Source organism: Hemiscyllium ocellatum, chromosome 17 (genome assembly GCF_020745735.1).
Source record: "Hemiscyllium ocellatum isolate sHemOce1 chromosome 17, sHemOce1.pat.X.cur, whole genome shotgun sequence".
Taxonomy (NCBI): domain Eukaryota; kingdom Metazoa; phylum Chordata; class Chondrichthyes; order Orectolobiformes; family Hemiscylliidae; genus Hemiscyllium; species Hemiscyllium ocellatum.
The window spans coordinates 19,505,326-19,530,276 of NC_083417.1; the positions used below are offsets into that span (position 1 = coordinate 19,505,326).

At 41.6% G+C, this 24,951-nt stretch overlaps 1 protein-coding gene across 3 annotated transcripts in view; it reads right to left on the reverse strand.

Moving 5' to 3' along the window:
• LOC132823883 (uncharacterized phosphotransferase YvkC-like) overlaps positions 1-24,951 on the reverse strand; it is a 165,886-nt gene that overhangs the window by 102,232 nt on the left and 38,703 nt on the right. For 2 of the 3 annotated variants that reach the window (XM_060837975.1, XM_060837977.1), the window contains exons 3-5: positions 20,096-20,220; positions 15,174-15,242; positions 6,528-6,641 (exon numbers count right to left, since the gene is read on the reverse strand). In XM_060837975.1, coding sequence (XP_060693958.1) covers positions 6,528-6,641; positions 15,174-15,242; positions 20,096-20,220 — 308 coding nt within the window. Of the gene's footprint in view, positions 1-5,841; positions 5,912-6,527; positions 6,642-15,173; positions 15,243-20,095; positions 20,221-24,951 lie in introns of those variants that run through there. The other variant, XM_060837976.1, reaches the window with a different exon arrangement.

Genomic DNA, 24,951 nt, shown 5'->3' on the forward strand with positions numbered 1-24,951 from the left:
CAACTTGTCAACATATCTCTGTAAACTCCTTGCATCATAGGAACATATTGGAATACAGGAACAGGCCATTCAGCCCTCAAGTCTGCTCTACCATTCAATAAGACCAAGGCAATCCGTGGCCTAATTCTATATGTCTCCTTCAGGCCCATTTCCCTTGCTTCGTAAAAACTTGTCTAGCTCAGATTTAAACATAACCATTTCATGAACAGAGTTCCAAACCTCCTCTACTCTTTGCGTGTTGAAGTACTTTCTAACATCTCTGCTGAATGGCCCGGCCCAAAATCTTAGACTCTGCACTGTTTAAAGCATTTTCAACCAGTTGAAATAGGTTATCTTTTTAAGCCTGTGATTCCCTATTAATATCCTGAAGATCTCAATCATATAGCTGCTTAACCTTCCAAATTCTGGAGAATAAAGGCCTAATTTGTCTAATCTCTCCTTATCGCTGCAAATGTGTTGCTGGTCAAAGCACAGCAGGTTAGGCAGCATCTCAGGAATAGAGAATTCGACGTTTCGAGCATAAGCCCTTCATCAGGAATAAGAGAGAGAGAGCCAAGCCGGCTAAGATAAAAGGTAGGGAGGAGGGACTAGGCTCTCTCTCTCTTATTCCTGATGAAGGGCTTATGCTCGAAACGTCGAATTCTCTATTCCTGAGATGCTGCCTAACCTGCTGTGCTTTGACCAGCAACACATTTGCAGCTGTGATCTCCAGCATCTGCAGACCTCATTTTTTAATCTCTCCTTATAACAACCCCTGACATCCAGGTTGTAAATGTGCACTGACCTCCCTTCAGGGTAAAGCATCCTTCCTCAGGTGTGATGTCCAGATTTGTTCACAATACTTTCAGTGCAGTGTATCTCAGGTTTTGTAGAACTGCACCAAAATGCCTGCATCCTTACATTGCAGCCCTTTAGTTACGACGGCCAACAGTCCATTAGCCTTCCTGACTATTCCATGGCATTTTAAAGAGTTATGCATCTAAACCCCGAATCGCACTAGACAGCCAATATATTTAACTGTGTACATTCTGAAAAAAAATCCTGATCTATCCTTTCTTAGTTTCATATGAATAAACTTGCTCACAGCTTTGCCCATTCACTTAATCGATCAATATCCCATTGTAATTTTATGCTGTCCTCAACACTGTCTATAATGCTACCCAATTTTGTGCCATTTGGAAATTTGACTTTTCATGTCAATATCCAAGTCATTAATGAGCATCAAAAATAACTGAGGACCCACAATGGTCAGACTGATTCTAATCTAAACAAAGGATTTACAAAATCTTACATGGATTCATGCAGTTTTTGAGCGAAATAAAATATAATTCTGCAAGTACAAATGCACCCCACAAACTTGTATGTGTGCGTGGGTCTTTTATATCAGACTCCAGCATTTCTCAATGACAGTTAACTGGCCTATCGTTACCCATTTTGTGTTTCTCTGCCTTTTTGAATGAGGGAATTACATTAATAATTTTCCAAACATCTGAGACTATTCCAGAATCTAAAGATTCTTTGAAGATTACTAGCAGTGCATCTATCTCTCTAGCTACTAGCTGCAAGTAGCGACATACAAAGTTTTCACTGTATTCATTGAGTGTATGTGGCAATAATGGCTAATTCTAGTAATTCTACTTCCTCTAAAATCCTAGCAAGCAACCTATCAGGTCCAAGGAACCTATTGGACTTTAGTCAGAGTAGTTGCCTTCATACTTCCTCTCAAGTGACAGTTATTTATTTCCTCCTCCACCTTCATTTTTTTAATATTTTACAAATGCTAAAAGTGTCTTACTGGGAAAACTGATCAAAGTAATTTATTCAACTTTTGTCATTTCTTGGTTATCCCAAACTAATTCTGTAGTAGCCATATATTCACTTTGGTCTCTCTCATCCTGTTTATTTATTTAAAGAAGCTCTTACTACTCATTTTAAGTTGCCTGTTGCTTTGCCCTTGTTGGTTATTTTCTCCATCTTTGTTTAATGTTTTGGCCATCTTTTGCTGGCTTTTAAAACTTTCCTAATTCTCTGGTTTATCTTGAATCTTTGCCAGATTATGTGCATTATTTTTAGTTAGATAATATCCTTAACGTCCCTGGTTAACCATGGTTGGCTTATCCCCTTCCTTGAATATTTCTTCCTCATTGGGATAAATCATTGATGTAAGCCATGATCTATTCGCTGAAAGGTCTTCCATTGTTTCTCAACCATTTTTCTAATATATTCCTTTCTCAGCCAACCCTGCTCACATCCGTATGTAATTATCCTTATTTAAATTTAGCACAGTTATTTCCAACCCAGGTTCTCACCCGTAAATGCTAACTGCTACCATATTGCTGTCACTGTTCCCTAAAGGATCATTTACTCTGAGACAGAGTCATAGAGATGTACAGCATGGAAACAGACCCTTCGGTTCAACTTGTGCATGCCGGCCAGATATCCCAACCTAATCTAGTCCCACTTGCCAGCACCCGGCCCATATCCCTCCAAACCTTACCTATTTATATACCCATCTAGATACCATTTAAATGCTGTGATTGTACCAGCCTCTGTCACTTCCTCTGGCAGCTCATTCCATACATACACCACCCTGTGTGAAAAAGTTGCCCGTTAGGTCCCTTTTAAATCTTTCCCCTCTCACCCTAAACCTATGCCCTCTAGTTCTGGACTCCCCACCCCAGGGAAAATACTTTGTCTATTTATCCTATCCATGCCCCTCATAATTTTACAAACCTCTGTAAGGTCACCCCTCAGCCTCTGACGCTCCAGGGAAAACAGCCCCAGCCTATTCAACCTCTCCCTACAGCTCAAATTCTCCAACCTTGATAACATCCATATAAATCTTTTCTTGACATCATTTATTAATCTGCCTCATTACACCTTACCAGATCTAAAATGACTGAATCTCTGCTTGAATACATGACATATTATTCTAGGAAACCATTCTGAATATATTCTATGAATTGTTCCTCGTGACTTTCTCCATCAGACTGATTTTGCCAATATACATGAGGATTAACGGCGACCTTGTAACGCTACTGATGGCCATAAAAGTCCACCAGGTTCACTAATGTTCTCTAGGGAAGAAAACTTGTCATCCTTACCCAGTCGGGTCTATATATAATTCCGGACCCACAATAATGCAGCTGACCCTTGACAATAAATACTACCCTCATCTTATGAACAAATAGGAGAGGAAAATAGTTGGCTGTAAATAATGTGACATAAATACAAGTCTTTTGTACTGTTCTGTGTTTATCCTGCTTCCACTGAAGCATATCCCTTCATGTACCTCCACTCATGAGTTACACACTCTAACCACCTTTTAGGTCAAGAAGCTTCTTCTGAATTTTTGAATGGATCAATTAATAATTGTCTCATATTGATGACTCCTGGTTCTGGTCTTGTTCCTATATACTGTGATCTTATGAAGTGAAACTCTCATAGTCCATGAAAAAAGGATACCCTAGCAATCAGAATTCCAGTTTGAATCTAAGTCACAATCTCAAATTTGGACCTGGAAGTAGCCCTGAAAAACTGCGGTCACATTCTTCCTGAAGGTGGTTAATTAAGAAGTTGTCTCTGGGACTAAGGACATTGGAAGTGGGAGGTCCAATGGGAGAGAAATGTTGGGCCAACAATCCCAGTTGGAGACTTTGGTATTGTTGAGTTAGGCAGGAGATTGCGAGAGAGTGACAAACTAAAACTACTCTGCAGTGAACGTATGTCATGTATGACCACAGGTGTCAGGTCATCACTGGGGAGAGGGAAACTCTTCAGAGTGTGGCTGGTGAGGTGCTTGACAAGTGGTGTTGGAGGGTTTTACACACCCTCCTGGCCTACTGTGAGGAGTTCACCTCCAGTTTTCCAATTATTTGAATGGCTCTAACTTTAGTGGGTGGAGGGACTGGGGAGGGACATCTGAAATTGGCAAGATGCGGCACTGCCATCAACTTTCCCCAAATGTCCAATCAGTGTACACTGTTGGCAAAATACCTCTGCAGGTTGACCTTGGATCTGGCATGATTGTGCCACTTCCAAGCATTCAGCCGTGTGGACCAACTCTGGCAACATGTGAAATATTAGCCCTTGGAAATGGTTCTACAGCTACTTTAAAGTCTGACTACTACCCAGAGTTCAGACAAGGAGATGTTGTTTTAATCTCTAACATTGGCCGTGGGGTTTCCTTCTATTCAATTTTCTTCTATTCTTTGTTATGTTTAATTTGGCTATTAGAAAGTATGCTATAGCTTAGAATAATACAGTCATACAGCATAGAAACAGACCCCTCAGTCCAACTTATGGCATGCCAACCAAACTCGGTCAATTTGCCTGCATTTGAGCCATATCTCTTTTAATCTTTTCTATTCATGTACCTGTTCAAATGTCTTTTAAATGTTGAAACTGTACCTGCATCTATCACTTCCTCTGACAGTTCATGCCACATACAAACCACCCTCTGCGTGAAAACATTGCCCCTCAGATCCCTTTGAAATTTTTCTCCTCTCACCTTAAAAATATGCCCTCTAGTTCTGAACTCCCCTCTCCTAGAGAAAAGATCTTTTCTATTCAACAAGAGAGACTTGATAGGTACCAAAACAATAGCTGTAGTCTAACATTTAACTGAACAAAATTTAAGGTCATCTAGGACTGAATATTGAACAGGTAATGTGACAATGGACAGGCCAACAGAGATAGGGTTCATCTCTGTGACATCTTGATGCTGTCCTTGAATGTATACAAGAAATGATAGATGATTCAGGCAAGCAGTAGGTCATAGCCGAAGAACCATTGGCATCTATCCTGAGTAGAGACAGACGTACATTTATGTAGCTTAATGGACATTGTTCCAAATCAAGTGTGGGACAGGGATTGAAAGAACATCCTCCATGAACTGGGACAGAGATTAAATCTGCCTTGTCAGCATTATTCTACACCACACTGTCCCTCGGACCTATCAACTTCAGGTTAGATAATCTGTAAGAAAGTTGGCTGGCGATTTCAGCTTCAAACAATTGTGATTACTCTTTCTTACAGAGTGGCACACATGGAACCAACTAAGCTGAACAAAGTGACCCAATGGCTAATTAAAAAAGTAAATTCCCAGTCCTAATCTGAGCTCTGTTGAAGCTATATTTTCTTTATTCAAATGTCTATAGGTGTTTTATTCTGATATTTATGATACTTCAAGCATCTTTTCTAACAGCATGCAAACTTATAATTTTTTTCAAGTCTGTTAAAATGACATGGGAATTGAACATCATGCATAGTTTCCAAAGAAGTACAGATCCCATCTCAATTAAGCAGGGAGTGATACAAAGTACAGTAACATCCTTCCAAATTACCAATGTAATTGTGAATTAACCATAAAAATTTATTAGACTAGATACTGTGTGGAAACAGGCCCTTCGGCCCAACAAGTCCACACCGACCTGCTGAAGCGCAACCCACCCATACCCCTACATTTACCCCTTGCCTAACACTACGGGCAATTTAGCAAAGCCAATTACCCTGACGCGCACATCTTTGGACTGTGGGAGGAAACCAGAGCACCCGGAGGAAACCCACGCAGACACGGGGAGAACGTGCAAACTCCACACACAGTCAGTCGCCTGAGGCGGCAATGGAACCCGGGTCTCTGGCGCTGTGAGGCAGCAGTGCTAACCACCGTGCCACCCACTAAAATTAATGGCATTAAAATTTATGCCATTCTGTTTTATTTAAAATAAATGACTCTGAAATTGCCAAGGCTTCGGTTCTGCAAAATTGTGGAGATGGTGGCATCATGCAATGTTGGCAGACTGACTTAAACAGGAACTCCAGCAATCCTTGTTTCCTTACCAGCAGATTCCCCAGCTCCAGCTCACCATTAAAAATTTAGGATGGCAGTTAAACAGAAAACTTAAGAGCTTGTTCTCCCCCCGCTCTTTCAATTCTGCAATTGTATTGTCCATTATCTGTTTGGGAAAAAAGTACAAACAGTCCTAAAAATGTTCAAGAAACATCAGATGCGGTATTAATGATTGTTAATCTTACAGATAAATGTGAAACCAACATATCAGAACTGTCACCAACAGCAATCTCAAAAGGCACAGAAACAACTATTGCATTTTGGCATCATGCCTGATTCTGTTCCAAAAGGTAAAACAAATTTTGTTACTCATGACAGTGATATTTACAAAGGAAAATGTATTAGACCAGACAATATTCAAGAATCATCAGCAGCAGAACGTACCTTAGGTAAACAAGCGAGACCCACCCAGGATCTAAAAACTGCTCAACAGTGAAGTTTGAAAGAAGTATAAACAGGGATAAAATGCTCCTCAATTAAATTACTGAAACTATACTATGATAGGATTGAGTTCAATTAATGAGAATCAAGTGTGCAAATGATTAAAATTCAGGCACATTGGTTACTTCACTCATTTGTTTTTCCCAAGCACACCTGCTGCAAAGACAAGCTTCCAGGAACTGGACTGTTTACATATGTAAGAATATTCCCCCAATGAGAAACCAGTTCTACTTACTTTGTCAGCTTATCAAAGAAAGCTTTACTCCATTTCTCTTGAGCAATACCTTGTGCAATTGCACTGGCATGAAGATCTGTGTCAAAGTCAAACACTGTGGAAAAGGCTGTCCAGCTGAGGAGAAAGAAACAAAGAAGGAACAATTTGGTCACGTTTGCTGAGTTGATAGAAATGTTTGCTTTCACAGATTCACGGACCTCTATGAATAACGAAACAAATAACTAGAACGTTTAGCTCACTTCTAGCAAGCTTACTGGTAAACGAGAAGTAATGGGTTCAAACCACATTCCAGGACTTGAGGACACAGTCAAAACTAATACTACAGACCGGTGCTGAGTGACAGGTATGCTTTTGGAGGATCAGCCACCTTGATGATGATTTAAGCACAATTTCATTTGACAGTTCCAGAGGGTTGTGGACACTAAAAAGCAGAAGGTTCTCTTGGTTCTGAGTGATATACCACCCTCAGATAACAGCCAATAGGAAAATCCTCTCCTGGGTCTCACAGGATCTATGTGCAAAATGACTGTTATTTCTAAAAGATGCTGCAAGTGCAAATGTTTCATTCGAATTTAGAGAGGAAATTAGACATAACATCTTTCAGGTTAAGTTGGCTTAATTCTGAGGATTTTACAAGACACAGGAACATGCCATGATCAAAGTTTGTGAGAAGATTTGTCGCTCGGGTGCTCGTTGTTGTGGTTCTGTTCGCCAAGCTGGGAATTTGTATTGCAGATGTTTCGTCCCCTGTCTAGGTGACATCCTCAGTGCTTGGGAGCCTCCTATGAAGCACTTCTGTGTTGTTTCCTCCAGCATTTATAGTGGTTTGTCTCTGCTGCTTCCGGTTATCAGTTCCAGCTGTCCGCTGCAGTGGCCGGTATATTGGGTCTAGGTCGATGTGTTTGTTGATAGAATCTGTGGATTAGTACTATACCTCTAGGAATTCCTTGGCTGTTCTCTGTTTGGCTAGTCCTATAATAGTAGTGTTGTCCCAGTCGAACTCATGTTGCTTGTCATCTGTATGTGTGGCTACTAAGGATAGCTGGTCATGTCGTTTTGTGGCTAGTTGGTGTTCATGGATGTGGATCGTTAGCTATCTTCCTGTTTGTCCTATGTAGTGTTTTGTGCAGTCCTTGCATGGGATTTTTTACAGTACGTTGGTTTTGCTCATGCTGGGTATCGGTTCCTTTGTTCTGGTGAGTTGTTGTTTGAGAGTGGCTGTTGGTTTTTGTGCTGTTATGAGTCCTATTGGTCGTAGTAGTCTGGCTGTCAGTTCAGAAATGTTCTTGATGTATGGTAACGTGGCTAGTCCTTTGGATTGTGGCATGTCCTCATTCCGTTGTAAGGTGGAGCAGGACCAAAGAGATATTGAGAAAATAGATATGTCTGAGGGTGGAACGGTTGAGAAGAGGAATAAGTCAAATAGTCAAGGCAAGCAAGAACATTGCAGAGAACAAGGCAAGACTGATAAATTAAACTGCATTTATTCCAATGCAAGAGGCCTAACAGGTAAAGTATGGTGAAATCAGGGTATGGTTGGGAATATGGAACTCAAATATCAAAGCAATTACAGAAATGTGGCTTAGGGAAGGGCAGGATTGCCAACTTAATATTCCAGGGTAGGAAGGATAGAAAGGAGGTGGGGGGCAAGAGAGAAGGGGAAATGACGCTTTTGCTTAGGGAAAACATTACAGCCGAACCTAGCAAGGATATTCCTGGGGATAAGTCCAATGACGTTATTTGGGTAGAAATGAGAAATAATAAAGGGATGATCACCTTATTAGGCTTGTACTATAGAACCCCACCAAATAGTGAGAATTTAAGAAGCAAACGTGTAAGGCGATCTCGGATGCCTGTACGAATGATAGCATTGCGGATGACACTAAGGTCGGTAGAGTTGTTTGCAGATGACACTAAGATCTAGTGTTGTGGATAGTGACGAACCAAATTGTAGGTTACAGAGGGACAGAGAAAGGCTGCAGAGCTGGGCTGAGAGGTGGCAAATGGAGTTTAATGCGGACAAATGTGAGATGATTCACTTTGGAAGGTGTAACAGGAATGCTGAGTACTGGGCTACTGTTAAAATTCTTGGTAGTGTAGAAGAGCAGAGGGATCTTGGTGTCCAGGTACATAAGTATCCTGAAAGTTACCACCCAGATTGATAGGGTTCAGAAAGCCTAATGTACGTTAGCTTTTATTGGTAGAGGGATTGAGTTTTGGAACCATGAGGTCATACTGCAGTTGTACAAAACTCTGGTGCAGCCACACTTGGATGTACTATGTACAGTTCTGGTCACCGCATTATGGGAAGGATGTGGGAAGCTTGAAAGAGGGTTCAGAGGAGATTCACTAGGATGTTGCCTGGTATGGAGGGAAGGTCTTACGAGGAAAGGCTGAGGGATTTGAGGCTATTTTCATTAGCAAGAAGGAGGTTGAGAGGTGACTTAATTGAGACATATACGATAATCCAGAGGGTTAGATAGGGTGGTCAGGGAGAGCCTTTTTCCTCAGATGACGATGGCAAGCATGAGGGGACATAACTTTAAATTGAGAGTGATAGATATAGTACTGTCTGCAACAATAGTAGACTCGCCAACTTTATGGGTGTTTAAATGGTCATTGGAAAGGCATATGGACGGGAGTGGAAAAGTGTAGGTTAGATGGGCTTCAGATTGGTTTCACAGGTCAGTGCAACATTGCGGGCCAAAGGGCCCATATGCGCTGTAATGTGCTCTGTTCTATGTTCTATGTTTAATGAAATGGTAGGGGATTTCAACTTTCCAAACATAGTCTGAGACTGCCATAGTAGCATGGGCTTAGATAAAGAGAAATTTGTTAAGGGTATACGAGAAAATTTTCTAATTCAGAATATGGTCTGAAAGTTAAAGTACTAAATTGGAGTAAGGCCAACTTTGATGGTATTAGGCAAGAACTTGAAAACGTTGATTGGGAGAGGCTATTTACAGATAAAGGGACAGTTTGAAAACGGGAGGCCTTCAAAAATGAGATAGCGAGAGTCCAGAGACAGCATGTTCCTACTAGTGTGAAGGGCAAGGCTGGTAAATATAGGGAATGCTGGATGACTAGTGTAATTGAGACTCTCATTAAGAAAACAAAGGAGGCATATAGCAGGTATAGACTACAAGGATTGAGTGAATCCTTCGAGGAGTATAAGGATAATAGGAGTATCTTCAAAAGGGACATCAGGATAGGGAAAAGGAGACATGAAATAGATTTGGCAAATATGTTAAAAGGAATCTAAATAAAGATTCTAGAAACACATTAAGGGCAAAAGTGTAAATAGGGAGAGAGTAGGACCCCCGAAAGATCAAGAAGGCCCCATCTATGTGAGGAACCACAGGAAATGGGGAAGATACTAAACACAATTTGTGACACCACATCTGCATCTGAAGAGCTAGGCTCCTGGCCAGAATGTGCTCAATGGGGGCAAACCCTGTGTAAGGACTATATGTTCCCAAAAAGTCATAGTGGGCTACCTCTCCAATGTGAGCTGGAGCTGGTCATTGCTCAGGCTGCAGATCATCAAAAGGAGCTTTCTGTGTTCACTTACCCTCACAGTGAAGGAACGCCATTCTTTTTTCTGACAGGCCAACCAAGCAATCCCCATTTTTTTGTTTTGACAGTGATGCCCTTCAGCAGTAACAGCAAATGACAGAGGCTGGCCATTTCCATTTGCAGCTTCCATTTTGGAGCCTCTCAATTCAATGTGCTGTGTAGAGGTTAACGTCATGTCCATTCTGAAAGACTGCCAATCTGGTGAGAGGCCACTCTGCCATTGACCAAATGCTGATGGTTCAAGAAAGTGGCCCTAAACAGGGCACTTAATTGGCCTAATTGGCCTCAGTTTCAAGTCACGATATGGCTGAGCTACTATCCTAACACTGGTGCTCCCAGCAACTTATCTACGTCCCCACTCTACATCCTAGCCCACCACTCGGAGTATAGTAAAATCTTACTCTGAGTATTAACTGCATATCTTCTGGACCTTCTGTGTACATGTCTCATGGGTATCGAGGTTTTACTTACTCCCTTCCACCTCCTCAACCATGACCTCATGAGCTCCCATCATTATAACCTAAATACTGTTGCACGCTTTTGCCCAATGACCCCCACCCTGACTGAGTTGTACCACTTATTCAGTATTTTTCTACATTGGAGTGAGTTATACAAGGATCTCCACAACTGCTCCAGCCAATATGCATCTCCACTTTAAAAGGTGCAGGCTGGATTTAAACTGTGTTCATTTCTTCATTGCAAAGCCAGCATTCGCTGCCCAAACCTAACTGTTCTTTGGCTGAAAGATTTGCTTGGCTATTTTAGAGAGGAACTAAGAGTCAAACACATTGCTTGGGTTTTGAGTCACATGTAGTCACACAGGCCAGTTAATGTGGCAGATTTCCTTTTGCACAGAGCATTAGCAATTCTATCGTTCGCTTGTGTTAGCCTCTCAACTTTTGTCACTCCTTCTGAACATTTAACTCTCAATAGCTTAGCCAGTGCTGGCTGCATATTTTTTTTATTTTTATTCATTTATGGGACTTGGGTGTTGCTGGCTGTCCAGTATTGCTAGCCCTTCCCTATTTGCCCTTAAGAGGGTGGTGGTGAGCTGCCTTCTTGAATCGCTGCACTTGCTGTGGGTTGACCCACTATGTTGGTAGGGAGGGAATTCCAGATTTTGACCCAATGACTGTGAGAAAATGGCAGTATATTTCCAAGTCAGGGTAGTGAGTGGTTTGGAGAGCCACTTGCAGATGGTGTTCCCAAGTACCTGCTGTATCATTCCAATGGGCAAGCTGCATAAAGGTGGGCAAGTCTTGAATCACATTGCATTACGTTCTTTATCCAGCACAAACCTTGTTTATGGAAGCAAAACAATTTAGCCTCTTTTGTTATTTGTTTTGTCATATGCAATCAATTCCCTGTTCTGAAAGGGAGAAACTCAACCTGTGGTATCCTTTTCCTTGGCCAGTTGAATGAGTTTTAATTTTCGGTATCTTTAGAAAGGAATAAACATCTTGAGTTCCAAGGACGTTCTATTATTCCAGATTTACCACTGAGTGGTTTGGGTGTGTAAACACTAGCTGTTTTTGATTTGACAACTGTTTTTAATTATTTGATATTATGACATAAAGTAATACAAAGCACAATTTTCCATGGTTATGCATCACTGTTTATTTTCTCTGCAAGCTTATTTCTCAGAAATCTCCAATGCCAGTGTAGCTTTCTTATTCTCTTGCTATTTATTTTCTGCCAGATTCTGTCCCTCCTCTCATTCAAAAAAAGTGCATCAGAAGGATCAAGGATAGAATTCACAGTCACATGTTGCAGCCAACATGGGTTTATTGAGGAAAGATTGTCTTGAACTAAATTATCGGAGTTTTGCTGAAAAAGGTAACACAGAGGGTCATGTTGCACTTGGACTTCCAAAAGGCATTTTACACAGGGCCACACAACTTGAAAGTAAACTTCACGCTCTTGGAATGAAAAAGACAGCATGTAAAAGAGACAACAACGTGCATGCAATAATGGCTGAGAGACAGGGAAACAGGCAGTAATGGTTAATGGATATTTTTTGGTCTGGACGAGTAGAGTTGGGAGTCTTGCTTTTCCTGATATACAGGGGACAATTTCAAAGGTAGTAGATGAATCAAAATTTGGATATTTGAGAGGAGGACAGTGTAGAATTTCAAAAAGCCATTGACAAGTTGGTGGAATGGACAATCAGTGACAGATGAAATTCAATGTGGAAAACGTGGGGTGATATATTTTGGCAGGAAAAGCATGCAGTGACAGAATTAAATAAACAGTAAAGTGTATGCAGAAACAGAAAGATAAGTATGTATGTGCAACAGGATCACTGGAAGTGCCAGGACAGGTACCGAGAGCAGTTCATAAAGAAGCAGTATCCTAGGCTTTATTAGTAGGAGCATAGAGTACAAGAGGAAGGAGGTTATGTGGAACTTGTATAAGAAACTAGTCAGACCTCATCTAGAGTCTTGTGTAGAATTCTGGGTGCCGCCCTGTGGGAAGGATGCAAATACACTGGAGTTTTACCAAAATGGTTTCAGGAATGAGTAACTGCAGTTAGGAAGACTGACTGGCAAAGTTGGAACTGCTTTCCATGAACAGGAGACAACTGAAACGAAATGTGATAAAGTTTACAGAACCATGAGTGAAGCTGTTCACACTTGTAAAAGGACCAAGAATAAGAAGGCGCAGATTTGAAGTAATTTGCAAAAGAATCAGATACAATGTGAGAAAATTAATATTTCACTCTGCGAAGCTTGAATGCACTGCCTAGAAGTGTGTTGGAGAGAGGTTCAATCACAGCATTCAAGAGGTCATTCGTTAATGATTTGAACAAAAACAATATACAGAGTTACCAGGAAAATGTAGGAGAATGGCACTAATTCCTAATTTGCATCAGAGAGACAGTGCAAACATAGAATCATAGAATACTTATAGTATGGACGCAAGCCATTTTATCCATCAAGTCCACACCGACCCTCTAAAAATCATCCCATCCAGACCCACCCTCCACCCTAATCCTGTAACTTTGCATTTTCCATGGCTAACCCACCCAGCCTGCACATCCCTGGATACTAAGGGGCATGATGGGCTAAATAGCCTCTTTCAACACAATAAAAATTCTGTGATTCTTTGAGAAGGCCAGCAACTATAAACTAGTCATTTTAGCCTCAGTGGTGGGGAAGTTTTCAGGAATGGCTTCTCTGGGACTAGATTAACAGCCCAGTAAATAATTAAGGAAAGCCAGTGTGGATTGGTTATGGTTATGTTTCACTAACCTGATTGAGTTTTTTTTTTAAGGTGGCTGAGAGAGCTGATGATGATTACATGGTGGTTGTAATGTAGATGGATTTCCAAAATATGTTTTGCAAAGTGCCACTTGCAAAATTAAAGTCCATGCAATAAAAGGGAGAACAGCAATAGGATATAAAATTGGCTGATTGACAGGAAACAGAGTAGAGATGAATGGATAACAGTATAGGCCGGGTTCCTCACGGTTTTGCATTTCTTTTCTTGATATATATCAATGACCTAGATGTGGGTGTACAGGGCTCAATTGCGAAATTTGGAGATGGCAGAGAACTTGGGAAGTACTGTTATCAGAAAGAAGGATGGTGATAGACATCAAGGTGGCACGGACAGGCTGATAGAATGGAGAGATATGGGGCAGATGAACTTTAATGCAGCAAAATATGAAAAGATCTCATATGTGGTTGGAAGAACAAGTAAAGACACTATAAGATGTAATACAATGCTAAGTGGGTGCAGGAGCAATGGAACCAGTGGGTCAATGTGCACAACCAATAACGGTAATGATGAAGGTTGAGAAATTGGTTATGCTCACTCCTCATTATCCATTGATTCACTACCTGCCATGGATCTACTCACTTGCAAAGTTGGCCGTGGACCCACTTTTCTCAGGATTCTGCATTTATAAATAGAAGCAAAGAGTACAAAAGCAAGCAGTTTATGGTGATAAAGATAAAATATTGTGTATGCCAGAGATAGGAAATAAAAGCAAAGTGCTGGAAAAACTCAGCAAGTCTTGCAGCATTGGTAGAGAGAGAACCAGAATTAATGTTTTGAGTCCAATATGGCTCTTCTTCAAAATTCTTGACTTTGATGGTTCAACCTCAACTGGCACACCCTTGTCTAATTTTGGGCATGACAATGAGGATACAGCAACCATTTATGGGTATGTTGTCAGGAATGAGGAACTTCAGTTCAATGGATGATTTGAAGAAACAAAGATTGCTTTTCTTCGAAAGAAAGCAGAGAAGAGATTTGCAAATGTTCAAAATCATGGGAGTTCTGGACAGACTGAAGTGGGAGAAACTGTTCCCACAGTATAAAGCTGGAAAACTGACACACTGATTTACAGTGAATGACAAAGCAGCTAAATGTTACAAGAGGAAAAACTTTTTTGATATATCATTAAAATCTGAAGTACACTGCCTGAGCGTGTGCTGCAGGCAAATTTATTTGTGGCTTTAAAATGCATGTGATAATTACCTGAAGAGAAGAATTTTACAGGTCAATGGGGCAACAGAAAGGGAGGGTCAGGAGGAGCTTCTCTTGCAGAGAGCAAGTACAGATAAGATAAATCAAAATAATTCTGAATGTAATTATTTGATGATTTTATTTTAAGATTCCATGAAAATGCATTAGTTTATTTATGTGGGTTGGTTCAAAGACCATTAATCTGATTCCAAATGTGGAACTCCCTTTGTTATTAATTAATGTTGGCTGTTCTTGTGCAGGGTTGTGGCATGCAATTGCTGCACTTACTTCATGCAAATATTTCCACTTAGAATCATTTGTTAGTCATTAGGAACAAGTTGCCTGCTGTTCCCTCTCTCACCCACCAGAACTACAGTAAAAACAGCACTGGACTAGAAACTCAATTCACACCAAGAGTCAAATCTGAAAACTTCGGAGCAAGGATTTTTCAACTACCTGCTGCATAAATTCCAAGAGATTAGAGAAGGCACTGCAAACATATCATTGATCTTAAGCCCTGAACTGCACATGTCAAAGTCATTTCAGGAATGTCAAATGTCTTTCAAACCAACCTGTCTGTTAATTTCCACAACTTACATAAAAGTAAACTTGACGTGCAGAAGCTCCTCTTCCTCATCAGTCCACTTATCTTTGTATGGACCCCTTCTAAAGAATGGAAATATAAAATGAGATAAGTAAATTCAAGACAGTGCTTGTGATTTATCACATAGAAAAACCGAAATAGTTGGAGAAACTCAGCAGGTCTGCTAACATCTGTGGAGAGGAAACAGAGTTATTTTTCCAAATCCAGTAACCCTTTTTCAGAACTTGTTACTGATAATTGTTTGGGTAAAAAATGAGGTCTGCAGATGCTGGAGATCACAGTTGAAAATGTGTTGCTGGTTAAAGCACAGCAGGTCAGGCAGCGTCCAAGGAATAGGAAATTCGACGTTTCGGGCATAAGCCCTTCATCAGGCATTCCTGATGAAGGGCTTATGCCCGAAACGTTGAATTTCCTATTCCTTGGATGCTGCCTGACCTGCTGTGCTTTAACCAGCAACACATTTTCAACTGATAATTGTTTCACAAGTATCTCTAATAGAAAGACTGCAACAAGGTGAACCTTCAGTAAGGATTAATCAAGATCAGTCTCACCAATAGCAAGATGATTTGCAAACAATTCAAGTCTGTGCTCTCATACTAATGCAGAAGCAATAATCAAACAAGCAGATATTATATTTTACATCTTACTCATTCAATGCTGGGAACACAATGATTTCAATTTCAGGAAAAAAAATTGTTTTCAAATCCAAATTAGCATTACACTAATGCCCCAAGTCAAAATACTTTGTCTTGTTGCTTGTAAAACATTTGCATAATGTGCTTAAAATTACAAAACTTCCCACGTTGTAACTCAAGAACATTAATCAAACATCATAATTGCAGGTGATCAAAGGAAATAGTTGCTGAAAAGAATTGTTAGGTAGAGAGGTTCCAATGAAACATCCATGACTCATGCAGCTTATAGACCTTTAGTCAGTGCTCATATGATTAGCACTGAGATGTATAAGACACTAGAACTGAAGGAGTTCAGCAATTGCAGAGGGTTACATATCTTGTCGAGAATACAGAAATAGGAAGGGCACTGTACTGACGATCACATTCAGAGAGTGTCATGTATGTTAGCAATGCAAACATTTGTCGGCGTGACTTATGATGAACTCTTCATCGAATTTAAAAAGAACTTTGTTTCTCAATCTAACAGAATAATTTTTTTAAAAATAACCTTAAAGCACTTCAATGAGAATTCTGAAGAAAGTAATCCTTTCATTCCCGATTACAGGAGTTAGACTGTATCAGGCCCATTCAGCCAACTAAGGCATGAATTAGTTTCTGACATGCAGGCAGATATTTCCAATGGATCGTATGTCAACACCCAAATCCACTTTCTAGTTACATGCCTTTCTTAGCCCTGCACATCTAAACGCAACATTAAATGAAATGAAGGACTCTCTGAAAGGCCTCTTTGGTGCAGCAATAATGCCTGTCTCTGAGATAAAAGGCCTGGGTTCAAGTCCCTCCTGCTCCAGAGTGCGTAATAACATCTTACAGCAGGTGATTGGAGACAATATATATGCAAAGTGTAGGAACGTATTCTCCAGTATTTCAAAACCTTAGATGGACTTTAACTGAAAGTTGGGTCACTGTTCCTCAGGAATTATGTATTCATATCTGCAGCAGTGGATGTAACTATAGGATGGGGCAGTTTTCAGGTTCACAGCCTTGCTGTTTATTCCATGAATCATGTACATAGTTTTTGCGGTTGCACACCATTTTAATTATTGAAAAATCTTTTATGCTTCTGGTTGCACTTCAGCCCTGATCTTTGGACATCTGCTGTGGAGTAGTGTGGTCAAATCAGAGGACTTCCCCGTGGGTCTGTTCCTGGTTCGAAAAGTGTGGTGCTGGAAAAGCACAGCAGGTCAGGTAGGGTCTGAGGAGCAGAAGAATCGAAGTTTCAGGCATAAGCACTTCATCAGGAATGCTCATGGGCCAGGCCAAGATGTTCATTAGAAGAGGAGAAAGTGAGCACTGCAAATGCTGGAGATTAGAGTCAAAAAGATTGTTGCTGGAAAAGCACAGTTGGTCAGACAGCATCTGATGAGCAGCAGAGTCGATGTTTCAGGCATAATGTCATTCCTGATGAAAAGCTTTTGCTCAAAATATCGACTCTCCTGCTTCTCGGATGCTGCCTGACCATCTGCTTTGCCAGCACCACACTTTTGGACTCTGGCCATTAATAGATCCAGGCAGTGGAGGGTGTCGGAGTTACCAACTGTTTGTCCACAGCTATGTTTGTGTCTGGGTGTCCTTTGAGAAGGAGCAAGTAGTGTCCTTCAATACTCTCCATGTTTTTGAAAAAGATTGAGCACCACAGTGGGGGCAGGATGCACTGTCTCCTACCTCCATTTTGATTGGGACCCTTCTCCTCTCCCTCATCTTTACTGCTCTGCATTGACCTTGTCAGCCATTGCACGTGATATGATTCATTGGAAAACACATGTGATTTAATGGTAGTAGATAATAGGTTAAAAATTACCACAGGCAGTTTGGTGGTGGGAAAAACAAAAACAGCTGTTGAGTTACTTGTGATAACACGTGTAGATTAAAAATAAATACAAATGAAAGGAAGAGCTTTCCTGTTGCAATGACAGTGTCTGTATCTCTCGACCAGGATGTCTGAGGTCAAGTCGCATCTGCAACAAACATGTGTAATAACATCTCTGAAAAGGCTGATTGTTTAAGACAATATAGAACTCCCTGCAAGCACTTTTTCAAAAGGTATCATGAAGCATTCAAATGAATCCTTTGTGGTCATCGGTGTCTTTTAGACTTTGCATGTTTGTTACCTGTCGCATATTATTTCAAGTTAGATTCATTGGTGGATTATTTCTCCAGGTTCTCTCTGCAATTGGACAAATGTTTGGAGTTTTTTTTTGCAGGTTTCCCATACTTGATTCTTTTGCCTGTTCAAATGTTCTTTAGTCTATTGCAGTATAGATCCCAATCACAGTGGGGACTTCAACTAGTGCGCATCCGCAATTGGCTGAATTAAGGCTGCATTTAAGTAAACATCACAATGCCAATTCTCCTGCAGCAAAACAAAGCATGGGTAACAAATTCTCTATATGGTAATCTTGTAAAATAATGGGCATTACCAATTCAATGAATGGCCATGAGATAGCAACATACCATAACCCACACATCTTTTCTCAATAGTTGACCAATTTAACTCCCTATTGGTCTTAGAGGCACTTCGAGATTTGAAAGTCTTTTAAATCCAAAAGGAATGACAATGTGATGTCATTTGGACAATGTTATGTCCAAACGAAAATAACAGCATATGTTAGAAACATATTAGTTCATTTGAAACAAAAACAGAAATTGCTGGAAAAGCTCATGAGGTCTGGCAGCATCCGTGGAGACAAAGCAGAATTAACGTTTCACATCCAATGACCCTTCTTTATATATCTTTGAGATTCTGAGGAAGGATTATTGGACTCAGAATGTTAACTTTTCGTTCTCTCCACAGATGCTGCCAGACCTCCTGAGCTTTTCCAGCAATTTCTGCTTTTGTTCCTGATTTCCAGCATCTGTAGTTCTTTAATTTATTTGAATATATTTAATTATCCTTATTAGTGCGATACCATAATAACTGAACACATTGTATAATCACATGCTAATCCGTGGCACCCCACTAAGAAGGACAAACATGCCATGTAACCCAGATGATTCCATCTATCAGATGTCTTGACACAATGGAAATACTAAAGAAGTTGAGGTTATTTACTTTGAGAGGAACTGGAGGAGATATTATGCTGACTTATAGAACATAAAACTGAATCAAGTCATTTAAATATCAAAGCACAGAGGAAAGACAAGGGAATTAAGAGTCAGACAGAAAATCAGGCAAAATATTTTACACAGGTAAAGATCAACTTGTGAGCCAGTGATGAAATTCAAGAGGCAATTAAATTGTTTCTGGCACGGAACTCAAACTGAAAGATTTTTTCACAGAATAACTATAGCTCATCACGCCTGCACCAACTCTACTATCAGGTGTCAACTGCTTGCCCTTTCCTCATACGCCTGTCCACCACTACCATCTAAACAAAAATCCAATGCCTTCTTCACTAGCTTATTGAACCCGTCCATATCACATTTCCAGGCAGTGCCCTCCATAACCTAACACTGTGTTAAAAAATATTTTCTCATACCACCCTTGCACCTTACTTTAAATACATTTGGTGTAACAATTTCTATTTTCAATAATGTCTAATGAAAAAGTCTTACAAATCAGGTTATCGATTAAAAGAATTTTAATCGATTACAAAAATACATGGGGGTGTAATTACCTATGTCTAAATTCAAGATGAGTAATGCAAATTAACCAGAGGATTATTTTATAAAAATATATTCAGTGGAATCCAAGAGATAAGCATCTTTCTCAGATATGATGGCCATAAGTGGAATATTTACTGACTAGACAGTCTAGAAGCTGACACTCCAGTTTGTCTGCATGCTCGAGAATTTTAGCTTTTATATCTTTGGGTGGGACAGATTCTCCACCCAGAAGGCAGCCTGTCGGACTCTGTTTAGCCAGTTTCGTTTCCTGTTAGGCAGGCTGAAGGTTAGAAGAGGCTGAACGATCAAAAACATCCAAACCCCAACCCTGGACAAAGAATGGGTTAATCCCCAATCCCCAATTCTGAGGCTGTGGGGTTGAGTGATGTGGAAAATTCCTGTTCCTTACTGGTCCGCAGGTGCAGTGTTGGCACTGGCTTTGTCTCCAAGAATATCTGGGTCTTATTGATTATAAGCCAGAAAAACAACTATATTTATACCTCAGTTAAAATTCCAGCTGACTTCCTGTGAGGGGATTGGCTGCCTCACCTCCAAAACGAGTGAAAACTTACCACGTTGAACACAGATTCACCATTTAATTCTTTATTACTGACCTGAGAAGTCCGCTAAAGGTGATTCGCCATCGCCGATGTGGCTCAAGACACTCCATCTTCAGACCACCTCCACTCCATGAGTTCTTACTGTCCACAGAACTGATGGTATCAGGATGGATTGGATGCTGAAAGGAGCAGTTTTGCCAAAACATTGAAAAGAACACTTAAGCTGACTGTCTTGCCCTTAAATGCATCAATGCTATTTGACTCAACACATGCTAATTTCTCGCTTGGTAAAGATGTGAATGAAATATATTTTAATGCATTTCAGTGATCTTGATTATATATTTCCAGTCAAAGTTAGCCTGACTTCTTTCTGAAGATGTTGTAGGATTCTGGCTTTTTCTCTCTGTTGACTGTTCATTTCACAGAATCTGCACATGAACAGAAAGTGTGCTCCCTGCACCACTCCCACCCACTGTTCACATTTCGGGAGACTATCCTTAAAAAGTTGCATTTTGCATCTCCTCATGTTCAGTGATCAAGCATGTCAAAATATTCTAGAGCTGAGCTTTGAAGCAAGACACTCTAGGAAAGGACCATGTGTGGAAGGGACAGTGAGAAAAGGGCAGAAACATAAAATTAGTACACAAGCCTGAGAATTCTCAACCACCCATAAATGATCCTAATTGATGTTCCCATGATGGGACTTATTATTCAGACTTCAACCAACCTTTTACTTACTTCTCCTTTCCCATCACTTTATGTTAAACGTAACAAAATCAAATTGCACAGCTTTAAGATTGCAAACGCCCCATATCAAATATCCGTTGTGGACATTGCATTTCTTTCAAATTATGAATGGTAAGACCATGGTTTCATGTGGTAGATGCAAAGGAGAGCAAGTCTGGACAATACTCAATGCTCTTGTGAGTTCTACAACCTCTAACGCAATGTTTCTCAATCATGTACACCGTTTTTTGGAGGGGGTTTGATCTGGAATTAATGAATGCATCAACATTGTGGAAGTTCTAAACTTACCAAATTTCTAAACAAAATGCAAATAAATCATAGCTCAATGAAAGCTTTGGCACAACTCCTATCCAATGGGAAAATTCATTGCTTAATAATTTTTCTAAGATTATAACCAGTTGAAAGTTTGAATGATCTTCCTCTCACTTCTCGCTTTCAGCTGCCGTAGAATTAATGACAGAGCTGAAAACTACTATTGGGATGTACTTAGGGTGGCCGGGGTGACATCACATGACCAGCAGTCATAAGTCTATGCAGCAACATAACAGACTTAAGGTGGAAACCTCAATCACTCAGACTTTTGGCACTAGGATTACAAAAACTATGGCATGGCACAACTCCTGAGAAAGTGAGGACTCAGATGCTGGAGACCAGAGTTGAAAAATGCAGTGCTGGAAAAACAGCAGACCAGACAACATCCGAGGATCAGGAGAATTGACATTTCCGGCATAAGCCCTTCTTCAGGAATGAGGCTGGTGTGCCATGCAGGCTAAGATAAAAGGTAGGGAGGAGGGAATTTGGGGGACGGGCGCTAGGAATACGATAGGTGGAAGGAGGTGAGGGTGAGTGTGACAGGCCAGAGAGGGGGTGGGGGCGGAGAGGTCGGGAAGAAGATTGCAGGTCAAGAGAGCGGTGCTGAATCCGGGGGTTGGGACTGAGATAAGGTGGGGAGAGGGGAAATGAGGAAGCTGGAGAAATCTACATTCATCCCGTGTGGTTGGAGGGTTCCTAGGCAGAAGATGAAGCGCTCTTCCTCCAGGCGTCGTGTGGTCAGGGTTTGGCGATGGAGGAGGCCAAGGACCTGCATGTCCTTGGTGGAGTGGGAGGGGGAGTTAAAGTGTTCATCCAGGAAACGGTTGGGTTGGTTAGTGCGGGTGTGCCAAAGGTGTTCTCTGAAACATTCCGCAAGTAGGCAGTCTGTCTCCCCAATGTAGAGGAGGCCACATCGGGTGCAGCGGATGCAGTAAATGGTGTGTGTGGAGGTGCAAGTGAATTTGCGACAGATAAGGAAGGATCCATTGGGACCTTGGAGGGAAGTAAGGGGGGAGGTGTGGGCGCAAATTTTGCATTTCTTGCGGTTGCAAGGAAAGGTGCCGGGAGTGGAGGTTGAGTTGGGTGGGGAGATGTAGACCTGACGAGGGAGTCGCGGAGGGAGTGGTCTCTCCGGAACGCTGATAGGGGTGGGGAGGGAAATATATCCATGGTGGTAGGGTCTGTTTGGAGGTGGCAGAAATGACGGAAATGACGGAAATCATCGTATCGTCCTCCGTCATTTCCGCCACCTCCAAACAGACTCTACCACCAGGGATATATTTCCCTCCCTACCCCTATCAGCATTCAAGAGAGACCACTCCCTCCGCGACTCCCGAATCAGGTCCACACCCCCCACCAACCCAACCTCCACTCCCGGCACCTTTCCTTGCAACCGCAAGAAATGCAAAACTTGCGTCCACACCTCCCCCCTCACCTCCCTCCAAGGCCCCAATGGATCCTTCCATATCCGTCGCAAATTCACCTGAATACACACATTATTCACTGTATCCGCTGCACCCGATGTGGTCTCCTCTACATTGGGGAGACAGGCCGCCTACTTGCGGAATGTTTCAGGGAACACCTCTGGGACACCCGCAACAACCAACCCAACAATCCCGTGGCTGAACACTTTAACTCCCCCTCCCACTCCCACTCCACCAAGGTCATGCAGGTTCATGGCCTCCTCCATCACCAAACCCTGACCACACGACGCCTGGAGGAAGAGTGCCTCATCTTCCGCCTAGGAACCCTCCAACCACACAGGATGAATGTAGATTTCTCCAGCTTCCTCATTTCCCCTCCCCCCACCTTATCTCAGTCCCAACCCTCGGATTCAGCACCGCCCTCTTGACCTGCAGTCTTCTTCACGACCTCTCCGTCCCCACCCCCTCTCCGGCCTATCACCCCCACCCTCACGTCTTTCCACCTATCGTATTCCCAGCGCCCCTCCCCCAAATTCTCTCTCCCCTACCTTTTATCTCAGCCTGCCTGGCACACCAGCCTCATTCCTGAAGAAGGGTTATGCCTGAAACATCAATTCTCCTGCTCCTCAGATGCTGCCTGGCCTGCTGTGTTTTTCCAGCATCACATTTTTCAACTCCTGAGAAGCCAACTTCACTGACCAAGGATGCAATGGAGGAACCAAAGAGAGCTCAAAGTGACAGTTGTGATTGTGGCAGCAGTGGAGGTCCGCAGCCTGTTACTGATAACCAGGAACCTGTTACTGAGAACCAGGAGCCTGTTATTGAGAACCACGAACCCGTTACTGAGAACCAGGACAATGTCAATCAGGGAATGGAAGAGGAGGAGGAATAAAAACATCAACACTTTTGCAGTGAAATTGTGCATTATATTCAGATGGTACCAGAGCATTGCAACACTTTGCACATAATACGCAATAAAACACTAACCTGTATTTTTTATATACATGTAATAATAAATTTAAATGTAAATCCAGCCAAAACAATAGATTAAGTTCCAATTCTCATGTTATCGCAAACTGAAAAGACCACCATGACAAATAACATTTCTTTTCAATCTTTCGAAGAAAATTTAATCCAGAATTAGAGTTCAGTATAAAATAGAACAAGGTTAGTTTAGTAAAGCTGCTCTGTTTATCCCCTTTCGTTATCTTTAGTTGACTGCCATATCATTTTTAGTAATGACGAAACATGTATATTGCAAACGTTTCAGTGTGTTTATTAGATAGTGAGGTGGTTTTTTTTCTGAAAGATAAAGGAACAGTTTGATCCTGAATTTGACCCCAACTAAATGTTCTCACACAACAGGAGATTTTGTGCTCAGGAACAGGACTCCTGGAAGGCATGTTGCCTCCCCGGTGCCAGGGTCCGGGATGTCGCCGATCGGGTTTACAGGATTCTGAAGGGGAGGGTGAGCTGCCAGAAATCGTGGTACATATTGGCACCAATGATATAGCCAAGAAAGGGAGTGAGGATATGAAAAATGACGACAGAGGGTTAGGTTGGAAGCTGAAGAAAAGGACGAGTAGAGAAATGTTCTCAGGTTTGCTACCGGTGCCACAAGGTAGTGAGATGAGGAACAGTCAGCGAATGCAGCTTAACACATGGCTGCGAGGCTGGTGCAGGAGGGAGGGCTTCAGATACCTAGGCCATTGGGATACCTTCTGGGGAAAGTGGGACCTGTACATGAAGGACTGGTTGTACCTGAACTGGAGGGGCACAAAAGTCCTGGTGGGAGATTTGCTCATGTGATTCGGGAGCGCTTAAACTAGTTTGGCGGGGGGGAATCAGAGCCACATGTCTGAGAGGGGGTCAGTTGCAGGCAGGGCAGTGACAGGATGTACTGAATCTATCAGGAAGGTTTCTCATGGGATGAAACAAAGGGATCGGTTAAAGCGTGTCTGTTTTAAAACAAGGAGTGTCTGAACTAAGAGCGATGAACTTAGAACAGGGATCAGTACTTGGGGCTACAATGTTGTGGCCATAACGGAGACATGGGTTCCAGAGGGGTAGGAACGGTTGCTTGATGTTCCAGGGTTTAGAATGTTTAAAAAGAACAGGGAGGGTGGAAAAAGAGGAGGGTGTGTAGCATTGCTAATCAGTGCATCACAGCTACAGAAATGAAGGTTGTTGAGGAAGGTTTGTCTACTGAGTCAGAATAGGTGGAAGTTAGGAACAGCATTGGGGATTTTCTACAGACCACCTAATAGCAGTAGAGAGATTGAAGATCTCATCGGCAGGCAGATTCTGAAAAAATGCAGAAGTAGCAGGGTTGTTGTTATGGGTGAATTCAACTTTCTCAATATCGACTGGAACCTCCTAAGTGCAGATAGTTTGGATGGAGCCGTTTTTGTCAGGTATGTTCAGGAA